Genomic DNA, 23,002 nt, shown 5'->3' on the forward strand with positions numbered 1-23,002 from the left:
TCAGAAATCAATTAGGGTTGAAGGATGAAGCCAATGCTAATATTTTGTTTTCAGCCTATATTCTGTTTTCAGAAATGTTTCAGAAATTTGCTTCTTGCCATGCCATTGCCAAGATTGCTCTTAACTCCCATACAAATCTGCCATAGAGTGCTGCCAATCCACAATTTTGCAGTGTAGGTGGAAAATGCATGGATATATACTGAAGATTTTAAAATTCTGTTTCTGGTAATGGCTCATTCAACCTATTGACCAGAGATTACATAGATCCTGGGCTAAATTGTGGAATTTCAATTTGTATTAACAAGGGAGGTGATACCATTAAGTGATAGAATAAACGGTTTTAGGAGTTTTATCCACAGAAAAGTTTGAGCAATATAAGACAATGATAATTGAAATACCATTATTGACAGTCTGGAGAAGAACAGCCATAACATGGAGAAACTCATTCTCACTCCTTGATTGAACAGGTATATGATATAAAAAGCATTTTGCCATTGGCAAATGGAAGGATGGGACACAAGATTTAGCATGAGTGGCTGGACTATTCCCAGATGGACCAGTTGATGGTTGGATAGAGCTATTCATATATTTATTTATGCCTTTGGGCTTCACTGGGCTATGGTGCATGAGCTGTCATTCGTAAATATGGCAGGGAGGGGAAAAGGGATTCTTCTATTTTTATATGTTATGCATAATGCATATGATTTAAAAGGTAATTCTTAATGACCAACAGTTTAAAATCCTATAATAATATTCAGACAAGACAGTCATTATTTATAAAGTCTTGTGGATTTCTGTTCCAGGTTCCTGAGTACACCTATCCTAAAGACTCAATTCCTGAGTATACCTCAATTTTGGTCCCTAATGTGGACAATGTCAGGACAGATTTTCTCATGCATACCATCATGAAGCAGGGCAAAGCTGTTTTGCTTATCGGTGAGCAGGGAACAGCTAAGACAGTTATGATAAAGGTAAGCTGCGTAAAACAGATTCTTACAACTTTAATGCGAAAGAAATTAATTGTAGCTCTGTGTCATCAGGAACAAGCAGTAAAATAATAAGCCAGATAAGGATCCGGCTAATTCTGAATATTGGAGCAAGCCGAAATATTTATCTGGCTAATGAAATTCTCGCTGAAATGCCCCCAGAATGCCCCTACTTTTATCCGTCTAAATTTTAGGTGGACAATAAAACATCTGGCTAAACTATAGCTGGATATGTGTCTAAATATTCATTTAGTCAGATAACTAGTGACTTATCTGGCTAAATGCCTTTTAATATGGAGCTTTTTGTATGTGTGTTGAATTAATCCAGTAAACTTAAAAAAACAAAAAAGAATTGATGGAAATCCCTCAAATTGGTGAATTTACTTTAAGTTCAAGCAGATTTGCCAGATTCGAAGGGTCTACAGCAAATGAATTCAATGCAAAGTCTCACAAATTGGCAAATCCACAGTGAATCCTTATATAATGTGGTCAGATTTGCTGGAGAATCTATTTATTTATTCATTTCATTGTTTAGATGCCACAATATGCAATACATTTTTCAATACAGATAGCCAGCATTCTTGAACATACCCAGATCAGTCCAGTTATGCACTCCCACCAGCAGATGGAGGCAAAGAAAAAAACTTCGAGACCCTACTATAAATACCACTAGTGCCACCTGCAGCTCCTCAGTATTTCTCTGTCTCTAGCAGATGGTGGTCGTGCATCCTGCAGCTCTGGACTGAGCTTTAGCAGGGCTCTCTGAGGTGTGAGGTTCTGATCGTGGGCCATCCCTTGGGTGGAGCAGGGTGAACAGGGGGTTGGACACCCCTGGCTGTAGAGCCCATGGATTCTGGGGAGTTGGATAGCCAGGGGACTGGTTCCCTCCATGCCCCGAAGCCCTCTCCCAGTGCCTCCTAAAGGAAAGTACCCCTGTGGGGATTTTTTTTTGTTACAGAGTTTTTAAAAAAAAAGGATTTTTGCCTTCAGTTTTTTTCTCTGCAGGGGCTTTTCTCTGAGGCTTGCCATTTCAGGCAGTGCGCGGCTGGGGGGGAGGAGCATCCTAGTGCCCAGAACCTCCTCGGGTCGGGGAAGCAGCTTCTGGGCGTTTTTGGCCTCAGGGCAGGCGTTCTGAGGGCCTGGGCAGTTAAATTGGAGGTTTGCAGTCATTTTCAACTGCTTCCTTCCTCCTCCATGGAGCGCTGAACTTGGGCTATTTTTGGCGCGGGCGCTGTTTTGTTTTTTTGGTGGGTTCCGCGCAGTGCTCAGCCCAACCGATTGTCTTCCTTCTGGGACTCCAGGGGAGCTGGGGGAAGGACTGCCATGTCTGAAAGTGCCCTGGTGAAGGTCTGTAGGGCCTGTGGCCTGGTTTTAGAGTTGGAAGCTCGCTCTAACTGTTCCTCATGTGCTGCGGGGGGGGGGGGGGGGGTCATCTGCCAAGGGCCAGAAGCCCATAAAGTCTAAGTGCATGCCTGGGGGACGATTAGGAATGAAAGGTAAACCCCCGGGGTCGTTGGATATCCAGGGGAAAGAAGCTCAGGATGCCCCCACCCCCTGCTTTTCCCGCTTTCCCCAGCAGTGGTAGAACCGGGCCAAGGATACCCGAATGATACAACTTCGGATTCCAGTAGCGATGATGTGAGACCCGGAGATTTCTCCCCAGAATTTGTGCTACTAATTCATGAAGCCTTCCTGGCCAGGAAATCTGCGAAGAGGAGGACTCAGGACAGTGCTGGTGGCTCTGCCAAGTGTCTGAAGTCACAGGATCTACCTTCTCCGGGCCCTCAGGCACAAGGGAGCCGTGGAGATGTGGGGACAGTGTTGGGGGATCTAGCCACACCCCAGGGTGACACTGACCCCGATCTGGACTGAGATGCCAGCAGAGACGACTCATTGTTGCTGGACGCCTCTGGGGGGGGGGGGGGGGGGGGTGATGACCCTCGGGTAGTCCGGCTGTTCAAACAGGAGGAATTGCGTCTCCTTATTCCCCAAGTGCTGGAGGAACTGGGACTAAAACTGTCACAGGAGGATTCGGACAGCGAAGGGGTCAACCTGGTGCTGGACGGGCTGCGAGGACCCCTATCGGCTTTCCCAATTCCGACGAAAATTCAGCAGCTTATCAGCAGGAAGTGGGATGCCCCAGAGGGCAGTCTCAAAGTGGGACGGGCCATGGTCAAGCTGTACCCACTCTCGGAAGAGCATTTGGAGCCCTTACGGAACCCCAAGGTGGACGCTGCGGTGGCAGCAGTTACTAAGAAAACTACCATTCCGGTGGCAGGGTCGGCTGCTCTGAAGGATGCTCAGGACCGCAAATTGGAGATCCACCTGAAGTGCCTTTTTGAAGTTTCGGCTTTGAGCCTCAGAGTGGCAGTCTGTGCCAGTATGATGCAGTGCGCTTGCCTGTGTTGGATCCAGCAGCCACAGGACCCGGCCTTCGCGGGGATCATGTCCCAGGCGCAGGCGGCTCACCAGGAGGCAGGGTGGCACACACGGCAGATGCTCTGTATGACCTAGTACGAACATCGGCATGTTCCATAGTCTCTTCGGTGGCAGCCCGACGCCTGCTGTGGCTCTGGAATTGGTCGACTGACTTTTCTTCTAAAGCTCACTTGTGCAATCTCCCCTTCAGGGGGAAGCTCCTGTTTGGTGATGACCTGGACCAGCTGGTGATGTCGCTGGGAGAGTCCAAAGGCAATAGGCTACTGGAGGATAGAAAGCCCTTCCGGAAAGCATTTGCCCCAAGGAGCCGGATTAGAGATAGCAAAACAGAGTTAGAAGCCAAATGTCCGATCTGGATTCTTTATTGGACAGAGACAAATAACTTTAGACAAGCCCAACTCAGGCCGAGTTTCGCCCTCTTACAATGGGGCTGCATCAGGGGCTACAACATACAAACAAATTAGGACATACTGATAAATAAATAAAAATCATAAAAAACATAATTCAAAATAGACATGTAAAATGGTAAAATATAAATGTGTGGTGTAACATATAAGTGATATGTAAGACTGTATGTCTGGGAAAGTATCTCATATTATTGATTTAAAAGTATTGCCTTTACCTCAGCTTTATCATTTTGGAATTTCTGAGTATCCGGGTTGAAATTTATGATTATTCATCAAATGGTCTGTAATAGGTTAATAGAGACACAATTAAAAATTAATTAAATCTTCATTAAAATTTTTTTTGGTTGTGATTATTAAATCTCATAAAAATGTATATACCTCTGGCAGATTGTAATATCCTGTGCCATAGTGTTATTGAACAAACACCGTTCTCCAACTCTGTTAAAAAATGTTTTGAAAAATAAAAGGTAAAAACGTAAAAAATAAATAATGAATAAAATGACATCACTATAAAACAAAAACGCTGTTCTGGTATCCATAGTTGACCATTCCTAAACTCTGTATGGTCACTCAAAAAACAATACTAGAACAAAAAGCCTCCTACAGTACTATAGATAATAAAAACATGAAAATGGAGAAATTTCAAAATTGACACCGCTTTAAAAAAACAGCACTATTCTTATGTGGATAGATCAATATCGCTTTGACACATGGAAAAACACAGTCTTGCCGTTGTATAGATTTAAATATATGGCACTTGTCTTATATATGATTATAAGTTAATCCAAATTGTCACGGTCCCACAGACAAACAAACTGGACCCATATTCCATTACAAATCGCTTAGCCACAAGAATGTTTTTTAATTCAAAAATGCCGCGTTGAGATCGGTATCTTAATTGGATTAAGGGCTACCAAAGGTGGTGCTTACGGTTCGATGCGCTGCGAAATATCTAGTCACAAAGCGGCAGGATCTGTCTCTCTCCGATTGTGATAAGAAAGTGTAGAAAACGCCGGCAGACTTTTAAAGAGCCATGTGTCAAAACGATATTGATGTATCCACATAAGGGACGTAAGGGCTCCAGAGGAATCCAGTTTCAGGGAACGGGTTCTAAGAGTGAGTCTTTCAGGATCCCTCCCACAGTAGGGTGGCTTTGGTACCTCCCACTGGTCTGGGTATGTTCAGGAAAGGAAAATTGGTTCTTACCTGCTAATTTTCGTTCCTGTAATACCAGAGATCAGTCCAGAGGCCCGCCCAGACGTGACTGCCAAAAGATGGGCTGACCTTTGGGTTAGCCACTGTATTGAAGAATTCTGAAGGAAATAGTTTTGATGCCAATATTAACGAAGATCTGGGGTAGAGTTTCTACTTTAGGGGAATCCAACCCTCCTGTTTTTTGATGTTCACCTTGTTCGGGGTGAATAGTTGTTTAAGTTGGTTTGAAGTTGGTTCCAGTGGTTTTTTGCTTGGGGATCGACCAATACTGAGGAGCTGCAGGTGGCACTAGTTTAGAGATGTGAATCGTGTGCCCGATCGTCTTAACGATCGGGTTCGGCTAGAGGGGGGAAAAATCTGACCGTGGGTGATGTGGGTGATGTGAATATGAATTGGTTCCGATTCACATCGTTATTTTTTTTGTAGTGAGGCCCGACCCTTTAAAATTAACCCCTTACCTTCCCCCACCCTCCCGAACCCCCCCAAAACTTTTTACGATTACCTGGTGGTCCAGTGGGGGCACGGGGACCGATCTCCCGCTCTCGGTCCATCGGCGCCATTTTGGCTGCCACTCAAAAATGGCGCCGATGGCCCGATAAAAAAAAACCCCACGCCGCCATCTTTAAATACGGTGGTGGCCACCTTTAAAGATGGCGGCAGCCATCTTTACGAAGGCGGCGGCCATCTTTAAAGATGGCGCCGGCTAGCCAGTGACAGCTGGCCATGTGACAGGGGCCGGCCAATGGCACGGATATCCTGTCATATGGTAAGGGCAAAGGGCCATCGGCGCCATCTTTATGAGTGGCAGCCGACGGCCTGAGAACGGGAGATCGCTCCTGGGACCACCACTAGACCACCAGGTATGTTTTGGGGGGATCGGGAGGGTGGGGGAAGCTAAGGGGTTGTTTTTAAAGGGTCGGGTGGGTTTTTTTTTTATCGGGCCATCGGCGCCATTTTTGAGTGGCAGTCAAAATGGTGCCGATGGCCCGAGAGCGGGAGATCGGTCCCCGCGCCCCAACTGGACCACCAGGTACTCGTAAAAAGTTTGGGGGGGGTGTCGGGAGGGTGGGGGAAGGTAAGGGATTCGTTTTATAGGGTCGGGGTGGGTTTAGGGTTTTTTTTGATGTGCCGGTTTTCCCCGCCCTCCCCCTTCCCCAATTTACGATTTTTCATGATAAATCGGGGGAATTTCTATTGTATCGCGACTCTTAACGATTTTTGACGATTTAAAATATATCTGATGATTGTTTTAAATCGTCAAAAAACGATTCACATCCCTAGTATTTATAGCAGTGCCTCAAAGTTTTTTTCTCTGCCTTCATCTGCTGGTGGGAGTGCATAACCCACTGGTCTGGACTGATCTGTGATATTACAGGAACGAAAATTAGCAGGTAAGAACCAATTTTCCTTTCTGGGGAAGATTTCCCAAAACTCCATCAAATTTTAACCAGGATGAAATTTTCCTGATTTGAGGTTGATTCCAATTTTTCACACATCTCCACTGGCATGTCATGCAATGGCAGAGCCTTGAAGTGTGTCTTTTTTTTTCTTACTGGTACCTTTGTATAAGTTCTGCATACAAAAGAATATTGTTTTTTGTCAGTTCAGTAAGACAATAATCTCAATATAGAGGTAATGCTAAATGTCTTTTAAAGCAGTTTTCCTTGTGAATTTGAAAAGGGAAGTGCTATATTTCTCTAAATGCAATCCAAATAGTGGATATACATTTGCTGATCAGCACAACTCTTGGTGTTGTCTCAGACTGTACTGGCATTGGTTGTGAGCTGGTGTAGCAGTTGTGTTTGGATTGCATAGCATGCTATAGCACCCTCCTGTTGGTGGCCATGGAAGATGAGTACACCTTACAGCCCAGCATTTACAGTTTTATTTTGCAATGTAAAATGTATCCAAAGAAGATATAACTAAAGTTGTTAAATGGGTAGGATTTTCTGATGTAAAACACATTTTTCATTAGTCTGTGTTTTTCTGCTATGTGTTGGTGATAAGAGCAGGTGCACGAAGCAGTAAAGCTTGCAGATAGAGTATTACCAGAAACAGAAAACAGAATTTTGGAAGTCTTGAGTATGTTGCCAGATCTTCAAAGGGTATTTAAAAGTGCCCCTTACAAAATTTACTGTGCTCAGCAAATATTTCAAGTACCTTTGCTTACCCTCTAGTGTATGACTTAGTAAGTCCCAGATCCTCACAGCTACTGCTTTGATGGATGAGCCTAGTTGTGGCTGAATGCTATTCCGGTCAAACTGAATTATTCACTCTGAAGAAACTTTCTCTTCTGCTTTTGCATAGATTTCCTTTTCTCACCTTTTAAAGTCATCTTCAGCAGAAGAAATTAATGGAATCTAATCCATGTTGTAAGAAATATCAGTTTTTCCTTCTCTGGAATGAAAGCGGAGTTACCTCTCATCTACTCTGAAGATGTTTGCAAAAGAAGGGAAAATCATAGAAGATCGTATAAACAAAGGGGATTTCTTAATTTGGGGCATGATGTACTAAGGTTTTATCCTATAGAAACAGAATAGGGGAAAAACTTTAGTAAATCAGGCCCTTTGTGCCTTTTGCAAAATTACATAAACAGGGCTCCACAACCTTTGATTTACTCATCTTTATCTCTCAAATGTGTATTCCTTGTTGGGGATGCTTGAAAAAGTAAGAGAGATGCGAGTCAAAGCAGGATTATTGTGAAAACAGTATATGGATTTCAGACCCAACACACCTGCCTCCATGCATCCTGTTGTTTGTCATCTATAGATGGGGCCCCAAAGGAGCACTCCAACCCAAACCTAGGCAGCATAATCCACAGTACTATGAATACCTCTCAGGCAAGCAACACAGGTATCACAATCCACAGTACTATGAATACCTCTCAGGCAAGCAACACAGGTATCAAGAGGACTTAAAAGTTTGTCTGAATCCCTTGGAACTGCAATACTTTAATGATATCTGGGAGTTACACAAATAAAGATTAATTTTAAAAGCTGGGCGTGTTCTAAAATCAGGAGATGTCTGCACATCTAGCACATGCGCATGTTCACCTGATTTTATGAGATGCCCACATGTGTGCATCGGGAAAAAAAGGGTCTGAATGTGAGTGGGGCATGGGCGTTCCAGGGCAGGACCCAAGAGATATGCGTGCAAGTAACCACATGCCTGGGCAAGCGCCCAGGTATATTTCAGTGCAAAGTTACTTCTGTTATAGAGGAGGACTTTCTAAAACTATTTCAAGGCATCTATGACGTATTTGAGGGGGTTTGTCTTAACTGGGGAAAGTGCAGGCTAAAGAACCAGGAGGGTTTGGAGGACCTAGCTCTAGACTGGGCAATCTGTTGGATGAACTGGTGAAACTGGTTATGGGCTGGATGCGTGTCTGTTATAAAATTCCCTCACATACGCGTGCAAATCCCTCTTCCACCACAAGAGGGGGGATTTTAAAAGGGTCACTCGTCCATGCCATTGCCATTTTCACCAGTTCATTCCCAGTTTATCCAGGCAAGGGATAGGTCTTCCCAACCTCCCTAGTTTTAATAGTCTCCTCCTGTTAATAGTCTCCTCCTGTTAGCCCCGACCCTTAAAACCCTGCTGACTAGCCTTGATTTTTCTATTTTATTACTTACACGCCATTCAAGGCAGTAGTAAAGTTACATGGCAGGGGACACTGGCGCGTGCTGGTGCACATAAATACTTACGCATACATTTCATGTTAAAGTCCCATAACAACCATACCCTGCCCTTGCACCGCCTAAACCACATTCACACCCCGCCCCTTTTTTGGGCTTTCTTAATTGTGAGCGTACATGGGCCCTTTTAAAATCCGTGTGGCGTGTGCTAGCTGGACATACTCATATATCTCCTGGTTTTAGCATGCACTAGGCTTTTAAAATTCACTTATAAGGGTTTTTTCCATAGACACAATATGGGAGAAAAGCTTTAATGAATCTGGCCCTTAGCTGGATAAGTAGCCATTAAGACTTATCTGGCTAAGTAGCTGCTATGCTGCCACTTAGCTAGATAAATCGGTACTTATCCAGAAGAGCGCCGAAAGGAGATTTAAAAACCAGCACAGTCCACATCTTCACCCTTTCACCTGCCCCGACGCCGAAAGTTCCACATGATCGGCGCCAACCCGCCGGGGTCAAGGAGCCTCACGCGACCTACGCCACCATCCTACGGCCCTAAGGTACCTCAGCTCGATGTCCCCTTCTCGGCCAAGATCCGCCCAGCTGTCCACGTCATCAGCGTCGCCAAAATGAAATGTAAAAACCAGCATGGGCTGCAGGCGCCATTCGTTGTGTGCCAAAGGTGTGCAACCAAAGGGATCTGCCCCTTGCTGCACCCTTTCGTGCTTCCCCCTTAGAGCTGCACCCATCAATCTTTATACCCAAACGACCAATCAGGAAGCCGAACTTAAGCCAAACTCCCTACCTCAGCTCCATCCAGCAACCAAAAGACTAAAAACTGTAAGCAACAACTTTTTCTCCTCCTCCCCAAAGCCTCCTCATCCACTTCCCTCCACCACTCCGCCACAGCCACCCTCCTCCGAAAACCCCCTCTAATCCCCCCCAACCAAATCAGACTGCATCCCCTCTCAGCTGCAACCCTTTCTGTGAAACCTCACCAAAGCACATTAAAAAAAAAACAAAACTAATTCCCAACACAGCTGTACTTCCCAGTGCTGCCACCAATCCAAGCTTCCACCCTTTTTTTTTACCACTTCCCTACATAACCCCACACACAGCAACAGCACTCCCCACTCAAACATGGAAGTACACCTCATACCAAAGATCAAAAGACAACCTCACTACCTTAGAAAACCCATTATCAATATCCCACCACTCACCCAAGATTACTCATCCCAATCATGACATCACCTCTGACCCAGCTACTAGGCCTCACAGCCTTCTCCCTAATGTTATTCAATGCCCAATCCCTAGTAAAAAAGATCCCAATCCTAAACGACATCCTAATAGACCACAAACCAGACATATGCGCCATCACCGAGACATGGTTCAAACAAACGGACATAGTTCTCATAAACCAACTCCCAACCCATCTCTATGACATCATCTCCATCCCGAGAATCAACAAAAAAGGAGGTGGTCTACTGCTAGCAACAAAGAAAGAACTCAAAATTGTCAAGCAATCCATTCACACCCCACCACGATTTGAAATAGGCTTTTTCAAATCCATCCACCTCCAAATCTGTCTTGTATACTCCCCCCCCCCCCCCGCCCCTCCAGGACTCCTAGACAGAAATACCTCCTTTTATTGAATTTATCACCGAAACCATCAGCATGGACATCCTTACTATTATCTTAGGTGACTTCAACCTACACATTGACTCTATCCTCCTAACCACCAACTGTAAAGCCCTACTGAACACCCTTAACGCTATGAGTTTCAAACAAATCATAAACTCCCCCACACACAAAGCCAGACACTCCCTTGACCTAATTTTCATTAATTCATTTTTACAACACTCAGAATCACCTTCCTGTACTCCTGTCCCATGGTCCGACCACTCAACATTCAAAGCAAACCTCGCCACAAACACACCCATCTCTCCCCTCAATCACATCTTCACAATACAATTCAGAAAAGCCTGTCACAAAGACGACCTAGCCGAATCCCTTCCAGACGCCCTAGACGAACTAGATGTTACTGACACTGACTCTGCCCTCAGAACCTGGAATAACATCACAAGCAACATAGCTAACAAACACTGTCCACTAATTACCAAAGAAGTAAACCCATCACATAAAAACAAAGAACCCTGGTACACCACTGAACTAAAAAAACGAAAACGTGGCCTAAGGAACCTAGAAAAGAAATGGCGTTTAAACCCCACCCCCACCCTACTAGCCACATACAAATTCACTTTAGACAAGTATAGAACCACCATTCTTAAAGCCAAATGCAACTTCTACAGCAAAAAAATTCATGATTTCTAATTCAACGCCAAATCCCTATTCTCATTTGTAGCCGACCTTACCAAAACTTCCCCCAACAAAGAATCCAAAACCAAATGCAACGACCTCGCCCACTTCTTCAATGATAAAATCACAAACCTAATAGCTATGTTTCCACCAACCAACACAAACAAAATCATCCTTCCAAAGAACCCTGATGCCATCCTTGATGCCTTCGAAACCACTTCATCCTCAGAAATAGAAAAAAATAATAAAAAACATAAATCCAGCAACACACCCCTCTGGTGCAATCCCAATTAAAATCCTAAAAACTACCAAACATTGTAGCCAAACCCTTATCTGACATCAACATATCCCTAACACAAGGAAAGGTCCCTGGTGCAATTAAACAAGCCATGGTCAAACCCATCTTAAAAAAAACAAATCTAAACCCCGCCGAACCAGCCAATTTCAGACCTATCTCAATTCTCCCTATCATAGCTAAACTACTTGAAAAAGTTGTTAACACCCAACTAACTGAACATCTAGAAAAGCACTAAATCCTATACCAATCGCAATTTGGCTTTCACAAATTCTTCAGCACAGAAACACTATTAATCTCCCTCACCGACACCATTCTCAAAGGAATAGACAAGGGCCAATCCTATAACCTAGCAATGCTCGATCTCTCAGCAGCATTTGACACCATCAGTCATAAAATTCTTATCAACAGACTCAGCGAAATTGGCATAACAGACACTGCCCTACCCTGGTTCCAATCCTATCTAGAAAACAGACAATACAAGATCAAAATAGGCAACCATGAATCCGAACCTATCAAAATTACCCATGGTGTACCACAAGGATCCTCATTATCTTCACTCTTCAATATCTATATGCTGCCCATATGCAAACTTCTATCCGGCCTAGGACTCACACACTTCATATACCCATCATGGAATCCATTCCCAAATCCCTCCAATTATGGGAAACCCATCTATCAGCTATCAAACAACTGAATCTTGCCCTTAACACCTCCAAAACTGAACTCCTAATAATATGTCATAAACTAATTGAAAAGACCCTAACCGACATCAACTCCCTCCACCCCAAACACCCGATATCACAAGACATAAGAGACCTAGGCGTCATCTTAGACAGCCAACTGAACCTAAAAAAATTCATAAACACCACCATAAAAGATTGTTACTATAAACTACACATTCTAAAAAAACTAAGACTCCTCCTTCACCAAAACGACTTCAGAACCGTCCTTCAGGCAATAACTTTCTCTAAGATAGACTACTGCAACACCCTACTTCTAGGTTTCCCTGCCTCAACTCTCAAACCCCTCCAAATGCTACAAAATGCCACTGGAGTCCTCACAAACACACGTAGAAATGATCATATTACTCCCATCCTAAAAGACCTCCACTGTCTCCCAATCCACTTCAGAATCCTTTTCAAGAGTTTAACCATAATACATAAGACCCTACACACTCAGAACATTCACTGGCTAAACGTATCACTCCATTTCCAAACGCCAAAAAGACCCACCAGATCCGCCAATAACAGAACCATACCCATACCATCTCCCAAACTAACACACTACAACTCCACCAGAGAACGAACCTTCTCACTTGCCGGCCCCACCATCTGGAACTCTATGCCTCCAGATTTAAGTCTAGAACCCAACACTCACAACTTAAAAAAAAAATTGAAGACCTGGCTATTCACAATGGCCTTTCCATAGCTCCCTCCCAATCAAACTATCAAGCACCCAAACCCAGGCCTCATAATTTAAAAATCCTTATACAAAGTTCTCTCCCATGTTAGTTTCCCTCATGTTCAGACACTATATATACAAAATATCACTCTGTTATTTGTCTTGCACTCTGTACCTGTAACTAATCTACCCTTAAATGTTGTACCTACACCTGTAACTGTACCTTATCCTGTACCTGTACCTGTTACTTATCTACCCTGAAATGTTAATTTGTTACAATGTAATTTCCTTATTTTTTCCTACTCTGTTACTAAAATCTTGTTAAACTGTCTGTTTCACTGTAAACCGATGTGATGTGCAAACGAATGTCGGTATAGAAAGGATTTAAATAATAATAATAACTTGGAATTTATCCAGATTAAGTGGAAAAATGTATTTGCACATTTTTTATATGCACATGCATGTTCATTGGTACATTTACATGTATTTTATAACCTGCATACAATGTATATGTGAAGGTTATAAAATGCTGCAGTTTTGTATGCATCAGTATATTATGGGGCAGATTTTATAAGGGCCGCGTGCGCCAGCGCGCCTAAAGCCCCGGGACGCGCGTAAGTCCCGGGGCTTTCGAAAAGGGGCAGGGGGGCGTGTCCGGGGGCGTCCCCGAAACGACGCGGCATTTCGGGGGCGTGCCGTGGTGTTTTGGGGGCGGGCCCGGGGGCGTGGCGCCGGCCCGGGGGCATGGTCGAGGCCTCCGGACCAGCCCCCAGGACCGGAGGACGGAGCGGGGCTGCCAGCGACGCGCGCAAAGTTACGCTTCTTTCAGCAGGCGTAACTTTGCCGACAAAGGTAAGGGGGGGGTTTAGATAGGGCTGGGGGGGGGTGGGTTAGGGAGGGGAAGGGAGGGGAAGGTGGGGGGAGGGTGAAGAAAAGTTCCCTCCGAGGCCGCTCCGAAATCGGAGCGGCCTCGGAGGGAACAGGCAGTGCGCGCTGGGCTCGGTGTGCGCAGGTTGCACAAATGTGCACCCCCTTGCGCGCGCTGACCCCGGATTTTATAAGATACGCGCGGCTACGAGCGTATCTTATAAAATCCCTTTTGTTCGCGACTGCTGCGCGAACAAAAGTACACGCTCGCGTATTTTTTAAAAATCTGCCCCTATGTGTATATGGGTGAGCATGCATGTTTTTAAGTTATCCTCTATTAGTGAAAGATATAGATTGCATAGATTACTTCTGGCAAAGTCCCAGACCCTCTTAAACTTGCTATCGTCAAGCCCCTCCTTAAAAAACCTACCTTAGATGCTAATGACCCCTCCAACTATCGGCCCATATCCAACTTGCCTTTTGTATCCAAAATCCTCGAAAAAGTAGTCAATACCCAACTCTCCGATTATCTGGAAGACCATAGCATCCTGCATCCCTCCAAATTTGGCTTCCGGAAAGGTCGTAATACTGAAAACCTCCTGCTAGCTATCACTAATACAGTTCACATAGGCCTGGACCAAGGAAACTCCTATCTACTCGCCCTCCTAGATATCTCTGCGGCCTTCGATATTGTCAACCACCAAATCCTCCTATCCCGGTTGTCAGAGATAGGCATATCAGGCACAGTACTCTCTTGGTTCACATCATTCCTCACCCACAGAGAATACCTAGTTAAAATTAACCATTCTCAATCCCCACCCATCCCCTTCATGCAAGGTGTCCCACAAGGCTCCTCTCTATCCTCCACCCTTTTCAATATCTATCTCCTCCCCCTCTGCCACCTACTCTCGTACCTCGGGCTCAATTTCTTCCTGTATGCGGATGATGTGCAGATCTTCATCCCCATTCAAAAAACCATCAAAGACACTCTGCAATTCTGGGACTCCTGCTTAGCCTCCATCAACGTCCTCTTAACCAACCTCCAGCTCACACTCAACACAACCAAAACAGAAACTCTCCTCATATCTAACAATCCTGAACTCACATCTCAAACCTCATCCAACGTCCCCACCCCCTCCCACTCCCCCCTGCCACACTCCCTCCCCCTGGTACCATCCGTAAGAGATCTAGGTGTAACATTAGACCAACACCTCAACTTTAAACCCCACATCAAATCACTTCTAAAAAGGAGATTCTTTAAACTACAAATTCTCAAAAAAATAAAACCCATCCTCCACGCCAAAGATTTCCGTCTAGTTTTGAAGTCCACCATTCTATCGAAACTAGACTACTGCAACTCCCTCCTCATAGGCCTCCCACACTCTACCATCAAACCCTTACAAATCCTGCAAAATTCCATGGCAAGAATAATCACTGACACCCGAAAAAGAGAACATATCACCCCAGTCCTAAAGGATTTGCATTGGCTCCCCATCTCCTTCCGCATAAAATACAAAACCCTCACCGTTCTTCACAATGTACTCTATAGCAACAACCCCGCCTGGCTCAAGGAAATGCCACGCTTCCGTACATCCAATCGCCCATCCAGAGCCACCTTAGCTGGCACCCTCCACACCCCACCGCTCAAAACTGTGCATCTCTCCTCCACCAGAGATAGAGCATTTACCATAGCAGGATCCACCCTATGGAACTCACTCCCCACCTCTCCCCACCTCTCTCCGCCTCGAACCCTCCCTACTCAACTTCAAAAAAGGCATCAAAACATGGCTCTTCCTGCAGGCCTACCCTGACTCTAACCAAACCTAACCCCCCTGCCCCTGCCACATCGCCACTCTACGTCCTGCCACACCTCCCTCCAAGAAAAGTTTAATTATGCAATCTATGAAAATGTAAGGATTTTGTTAATGCTGTTATTCCACTAAGAATATTGTTAAGACTGTTATTTCAGTTCCTATCCACTTTTCTCCTCTCTCTCCTACTCTTGTTTTTCACGCCCCTCAGGCTCTAGCTTTCTCCCTACCCCCCCTCTCTCCCTTTTCCTCCTCTGCTCCCCTTCCCCTTTCCCGGTTATTTGTAATTTCTATTTCCTTTTCTCCATGAGTTTATTGTGAACCGGTATGATGTGTCTCACGAATATTGGTATATTAAAAGTTCATAAATAAATAAATAAATAAATAAATAAAATATCATATAACATGGATTTACAAAAGGACTCAGCTGGAAATTTGCAAATTGTCCTGCATTCTTTCTAAATTTTTAGATATTTGTTATACATCTCCTATTTAGATATAAATACAATGACCAGAAAGAAGGGGATATAACATCTGCAAGCCAGTCGGCTTTAGTTACAGTGCTCTGCTCATCATGTCATATTTGCTATTAGATCTGTTCACTGATAGACATATTTTTTTATTTTTAGGGTTATTCCAGCAAATATGATCCAGAACTGCATGTGACTAAGGCTTTAAACTTCTCTTCTGCAACCCTGCCAAACATGTTCCAAAGGAGCATCGAAAGCTACATTGATAAAAGAATGGGTACCACATATGGCCCCCCAGCAGGAAAGAAAATGACAGTCTTTATTGATGACATCAACATGCCTGTGATTAATGAGTGGGGAGACCAGGTAGCATATTTTTTCTGTTTGTGAGAAAGTGCACTTTACTTTATGAATCAATATACCTAGGAACCAGAAGAATGAGAAATTACTACTTACCTGATAATTTCCTTTTCTTTCGAATGGACAGATGAATCTAGAACCTCTACCAGCAGATGGAGACGGAGCAAAGCTGATATCACAGTATATATACCCCTGCAGTATCATCAGCTTGACAATATTCTCTACAAAAGCCAACTGTGGACAGACCTACACAAACTTGATTGATAATAGATAACCATTCTAGTACTCAGCCAACAGGAAACACTGAGCTCAGACAAAGAATGTATTAACACTAGTCTAGGGACTGGATTAACACTTACCAGTAACCCTTGAACACATAACTATGCAGGAGGACAACAGCACAATCATTCGGCAGCCAAGGGTGGGAAGCTAGATTCATCTGTCTGTTCTAAAAAAAAAAAGAAATTATCAGGTAAGTAGTAATTTTTCATTTCTTAGTATCCAGATAAATGAATCCAGAACCAGTGGAATGCACCCAAGCTACTCCTGAATAGGGCAGGAGGCTGCCCAAGGTCCAGTTAAAACCACATGTTCAAAGGCTGCATCCTTCCGGACCTACACATCCAGGCAATACCACCTGGAAAACGTATGTAAGGAGGACCACATCGCATCTTGGAGTAACCTGAAGGAACGGCTCCCAGCAAGACAAGGCCTGCAGCTCGAATATTCTAAGTGGAGAGCAAATCGCCACAAGAAACACTGTTTTCAAGGTCAACAATGAAAAGGAAAGGTTACACATTGGTCTAAACGTAGGGCCTGCTAAAAAATCCAAAACCAGATTAAGACTCCACAAGGACACTGGCAACCGCAAGGGAGAACGAAGATATTTCACTCCTTTCAAGAAACGGGTCACATCTGGATAAGCCATCAAGGGACCATCATTCAACTGACCTCTGAAACAGGCAAGAGCAGGAATTAAGGGCCAACCCTTTATTCAATCCATCCTGCAAAAATTCCAAAATGAGTGGGATCTTAACTGAATGAGGAAGAACCCCTCAATCTTCACACCAAGCCTCAAACACTCACCAAACCCGCACATAGGCTAAGGAAGTGGAGAACTTTATTGTTCGAAGCAAGGTGGCAATCACCACAGTAGAATATCCACATTGCAGTGCTTAAAGGTTACAGAGTTTGATAGGATTCTGATGAAGTTTTTAATTTCGATTGTACACATGGTTTGATCAAATTCTGATGAAGTTTTTTTAATTTTGATTGTACACGCGGCATCGTACAATCTGAATATGGTCACTTAGCACGACTAGTGGTCTCTTTTTTTTAAATCTTGATAAAGGCATATCCGCAGGATTGACTGAAAGAACAGCATTAAGAATCTTTATGAGTACACTATGGTGATTTTGCACTGAAGCCTGTTTATTCAAGAGTCCATTCATACAGTAGCCCCTGAGGCAGGTCCTATGTGAGCGAAACTTGGTCAGAGTCGGGCAAGTTCCAATAAAAGTCCTTTGTTTTTCTACTACACAGCCATCTTGGATCGGCTTCCACTTTGTTTTTTGGGACCAAAACCATGAATTGCAGAAAACAGTGCTCTAGCCAGTTGGGAATATACAGATTTTCCTTGGGCAGATCCAACAAGGTCAAAAACTCCCCCAACTGCATAGTCATTATCACTGAGCATAAGGTTTCCATGTGAAAATGAGTCACTCGCAAATGATGGTTGACCCCTTTGAGATCCAGAATGAGACTAAAAGAGCCCTCCTTCTTGGGCACAATGAAATAAATGGAATATTAGCCCATATTTTCTTTGCATGTGGGCACTGGAACCATAACCCTCAGACTGAGGATCCTTGACAATCTACACTCCACTGCCTGCCTCTACTGCAGGGAGCGGCAAGGAGACACTATGAACACATCCCGAGGAATACTGAGAAACCCCAGCGCATATCCATCTCGTATCTCCTCCAAGACTCACTGGTCTGAATTGATTGTGACCCACCTCTGATAAAAGAGAGAGAGGGGTGATCCCCTTTCTCACAGGACAAGCAAGATGGTAGTCCTCACATATGGGTTACATCATCAGGATGGAGCTCAATCACGGAAAACTTCTGTCAAAGTTTCCAGAACTTTGACTGGCCCCTACTGGGCATGCCCAGCATGGCACTAACCCTGCAGCCAGCAGGGGTCCCCCTTCAGTTTTCTTTTCTCCGCGCAGCAGTAGCCTCGCGGTTTAGGAGCTCTGAAGAGATTCCTGACAGGAATTTTCCTCACGGAGTTAATTAAAATTAGATTGCCCCACAGGGGTCCCTCCTCTAACTTTTCTCAGGCCGCGGTACTCCGGTAAGTTTTTCACCGTTTTTCGTCAATTACCATCGAGTTTGGCCCTCGCGGCCTACTGGCCGTCGACCGTACCGTGGCTCAATTTTTCTATGGCCATGGCGTTGGGGTTTCGACGGTGCCCGAACAGCACTCGCACCATGTCTATCACAGACCCTCATGGAGTCTGTGTAATGTGTTTAGGCCATGAGCATGATGTCCTGACTTGCACCAAATGTGCCCTCATGACACCAAAAGGTCGCAAAGCCAGAATGGAGAAGATGGGACTCCTTTTCTGTGCTCACACCCCGACGCCATCCATCGCATCGACGTCATCGGAACCAGCACCGTCGAAGTCGCACCAGCATCGACAACCGTCCGGTGACCGCCCGCCATCGACGTCTTCACGGCCATCGACTCCCGTTTCTCCTCCTCAAGATCGAGGGGATCGTAGGGAGAAACATCGCCATCGGCATCATAAGTCTCGGACTGTCGAGGGAGCGAAATCATCGACCACGCCACCGTCCGAGCCACCATCGAAGAAGCCCCATCCAGGAACAGCACCTACCACTCCTGCGACCGGGACATCGAGGCCACCCTCACCTGATCTGGTCCAGGAGGCCATCGACAAGGCGATGCAACGACTCCAGGTTCCTCCGGCACCGACACCGGCACCGAGAGTGGAACTGGTCACCGACCCAATTCCAGCAGCGCTGGCACCGCTGCTATCCCGGATGGAGGCGCTCATGACTGCCCTTCCACCGGTGATTCCCGGGTCCCCGATGGCTCCGGTGCGCTCCCCGATGACAACTTCATCGGGAGGAGAAACACCGTTCCACATTCCTCCTTCAGGAGTACTGCCTCAGCCATCGATGCCATGTCGTCCCTCGCCACTGATTCATTCATCGGGGGTGATACGCACATTGGCGCCATCGATGCCTTCGATGCCAGCACCGATGCCCCCCAAGGAGTCCACGGTGCCTCCGGTGATTCCTTCGATTTTCTCGGAGCCTCAGCCGGGCCCTTCGGGTATCCAACCCCCTTCTCATCCTACAGGTCAGTCTGCTGACCCTGATGACTCCTGGGGTGATGATACTTCCACAGACACCGATGACTTACCTTCACCTCCCTCTCCTATTGAAAGTAGAAAGCGTTCTCCTCCAGAGGACCTTTCTTTCATTAATTTTGTGAAGGAAATGTCGGAATTGGTCCCTTTTCAGCTTCAGACGGAGCAAGATGATAGGCACCAGATGATGGAGCTTCTCCAGTTTCTGGATGCCCCTAAAGTGATCACTTCTATTCCCATTCATCAAGTTCTTCTTGACCTCCTCAAAAAGAACTGGGAAAATCCTGGATCCATTGCCCCAGTACACAAAAAGGCTGACACTACCTATCTTTTACAGTCAGCCCCTGGCTTTCAAAAATCTCAGCTTGACCACCACTCAGTTGTGGTAGAATCAGCTCAAAGAAAGCAAAAAGGATGAAGCCTCACTCCTCTACCACTCCTGTCAAGGAACACAAGTTCCTAGACAATATTGGTCGACGAGGGTTCCAAGGGGCCATGCTCATCTCCAGGATTGCTTCCTACCAGCTGTACATGACCCAATACAACAGGGTCATTTTCAAGCAAATACAGGACTTCTCTGAAATCCTCCCTGACCAATTCCAAGATCATCTTCAAATCCTTGTCAACAAGGGGTTTGAGGCAGGAAAGCATGAGATAAGAACAGCTTACGATATTTTCGACACCTCCACTAGCGTGTCTGCAACTGCCATTTCGGCAAGGCGCTGGGCCTGGCTCAAGTCTTCTGACCTTCGCCCAGAAGTACAAGACAGGCTCTCTGGCCTGCCCTGTATAGGAGATAAGCTTTTCGGTGAACAGATTCAGCAAATAGTGGCTGAATTAAAGGACCATCATGAGACCCTCAAACAGCTCTCATCGATACCTTCTGACTTCCCTTCTAGACAGCCCTTCAAGAAGGACTCTAAGAAGTCATTCTTCCGCCCAAGGAAGTACTATCCTCCACCAACAAAGTCCCGAGTTACGAGGCCTTATCAAAAATCTCAGCCTCACCAGCCCCAGAAGCAAAAGCCACAAGCAGCTCCCCAGCCAGGGCCTGTTTCATGTTTTTTACTTTCCCTTGGAGAGCAGCAGCCTGATTCCTCTGCCAGGCATACCAGTGGGAGGTCGATTGTGCCACTTTCACGGCATGTGGCAATCAATCACAACCGACCAATGGGTGCTAGCAATCATTGCTCAAGGTTACCACCTGAACTTTCTTGCTCTTCCACCGGAATCACCACCTCTATAAGTGTGGAAAGTAACCGACCACTCTGTCCTTCTGGAGCAGGAGGTTTCCCTTCTTCTCCAGTTAAGGGCAATAGAACCCATTCCTCTTTCACAAAAAGGCCTAGGGTTCTATTCCCGGTACTTTTTGATCCCCAAAAAATCCGGGGGGCTTTGTCCAATTCTGGACCTATGTGCCCTCAACAAGTACCTCCAGCGGGAAAAGTTCAAGATGGTAACCTTGGGCTCGCTTCTACCTCTTCTACAAAGACGAGACTGGCTCTGCTCTCTGGACCTCCAGGACGCGTACACCCACATTGCGATAGCTCCAGCTCATCGCAAGTACCTCAGGTTTTTAGTAGGCCCAAAGTACTATCAATACCAGGTGCTTCCATTCGGCCTAGCATCGGCACCACGAGTCTTTACCAAATGTCTTGTGGTTGTCGCAGCCTTTCTCAGGAAAGAAGGTGTTCACGTCTACCCCTATCTAGATGACTGGTTAATCAGGGCCCCAACCCAGCAAGCCGCTCGATCGTCCCTGGATTTGACCCTACACACTCTAATTTCTCTAGGATTTCTCGTCAATTACCAGAAATCCTATTTAGTCCCATCTCAAACCTTATCGTTCATTGGGGCAGACTTGGACACCTTACAGGCAAAAGCCTTTCTATCTCAACAACGAGTACAAACCCTCGTATCCCTCGCTCATCAGTTGCAGTCTCAGTATACAGCAACAGCTCGGCAATTCCTTGTCCTTCTCGGACACATGGCGTCCTCAGTCCATCTCACACCAATGGCCTGCCTGGCCATGAGAGTCATGCATTGGACTCTGAGGTCACAATGGATTCAAGCGACTCAGCCTCTGTCAACCATTGTCCACATCACCGATGCACTCCGTCTGTCTCTCGCCTGGTGGAAAGATCAGAACTATCTCCTCCAGGGACTGCCTTTTCACCTGCCAGATCCTCAACTCATTTTCACCACTGACGCTTCCAACCTCGGCTGGGGAGCTCATGTGAACGATATACAGTCACAAGGATTTTGGACTCCAGAGGAAGCCAAACACCAGATACATTTCCTGGAGCTTCAAGCAATGCAATATGCTCTCAGAGCTTTTCAGGATCACCTATCAAATCACGTCATTCTGATTCAGACGGACAACCAGGTGGCCATGTGGTACAACAACAAGCAGGGAGGCACAGGCTCTTTCCTTCTGTGTCAGGAAGCTGCGCAGATTTGGGCGGAAGCGCTCTCCCACTCGATGTACCTCAGGGCCACCTGTTTGCCGAGAGTGCACAATGTCTTGGCAGACAAACTGAATCGTGTCTTCCAACCGCACGAGTGGTCTCTCAATCCCTCTGTAGCGACCTCTCTCTTCCAGCAATGGGGTCGTTCCCAAATAGACCTCTTTGTGTCCCCTCAGAACCACAAAGTGGACAATTACTGCTCCCTCATTCGGAGCAAGCACTTTCAGCCCAGAGATGCATTCTCCCTCTCGTGGGCAGCCGGTCTGCTTTATGCATTCCCTCCACTTCCTCTTCTCTCGAAGACTCTCGTCAAGCTCCGTCAGGACAAGGGAACCATGATCATGATAGCACCTCAGTGGCCATGCCAAGTGTGATTTCCCATACTCCAGGATCTCTCCATCTGGAGGCACATTCCCTTGGGAACGCACATGCTTCTGATCACTCAGAACGATGGATGTCTACGCCATCCCAATCTTCAGGCCTTGTCCCTGACGGCATAGATGTTGAAAGGTCAATTCTTCAACCACTTAACCTTTCAGATTCGGTTTCTCGTGTCCTCATTGCTTCACGAAAGCCTTCCACAAGAAAATCTTATTCCTATAAATGGAAAAGGTACACATCATGGTGCACCTCGCAGTCCCTTGATCCCTTTTCCTGTCCAATCCCAAGGTTTTTGGACTATCTCTGGCATTTATCGGAATCAGGTCTAAAGACCTCTTCCATCAGAATGCATGTCAGTGCGGTAACTGCCTTCCATAAAGGTGTCGGGGATGTCCCTATATCGGTACAACCCCCTCATAACACGTTTTCTGAAAGGCTTGCTCCATATCAAGCCACCTTTATGTCCTCTGGCCCCTTCCTGGGACCTTAATCTGGTTCTCGGGCGGCTCATAAAACCACCATTCAAACCTCTTCACTCCTGTGACCTAAAA

At 45.7% G+C, this 23,002-nt stretch overlaps 1 protein-coding gene across 1 annotated transcript in view; it reads left to right on the forward strand.

The window, feature by feature from the left end:
* LOC115083294 (dynein heavy chain 5, axonemal-like) overlaps nucleotides 1-23,002 on the forward strand; it is a 1,259,434-nt gene that overhangs the window by 592,327 nt on the left and 644,105 nt on the right. The window contains exons 43-44 of the mRNA XM_029587102.1: nucleotides 804-971; nucleotides 16,005-16,211. Of these exons, the coding sequence (XP_029442962.1) occupies nucleotides 804-971; nucleotides 16,005-16,211 (375 nt within the window). The remainder of the gene's footprint in view (nucleotides 1-803; nucleotides 972-16,004; nucleotides 16,212-23,002) is intronic.

This window comes from Rhinatrema bivittatum, chromosome 2, assembly GCF_901001135.1.
Source record: "Rhinatrema bivittatum chromosome 2, aRhiBiv1.1, whole genome shotgun sequence".
NCBI classification, from domain to species: domain Eukaryota; kingdom Metazoa; phylum Chordata; class Amphibia; order Gymnophiona; family Rhinatrematidae; genus Rhinatrema; species Rhinatrema bivittatum.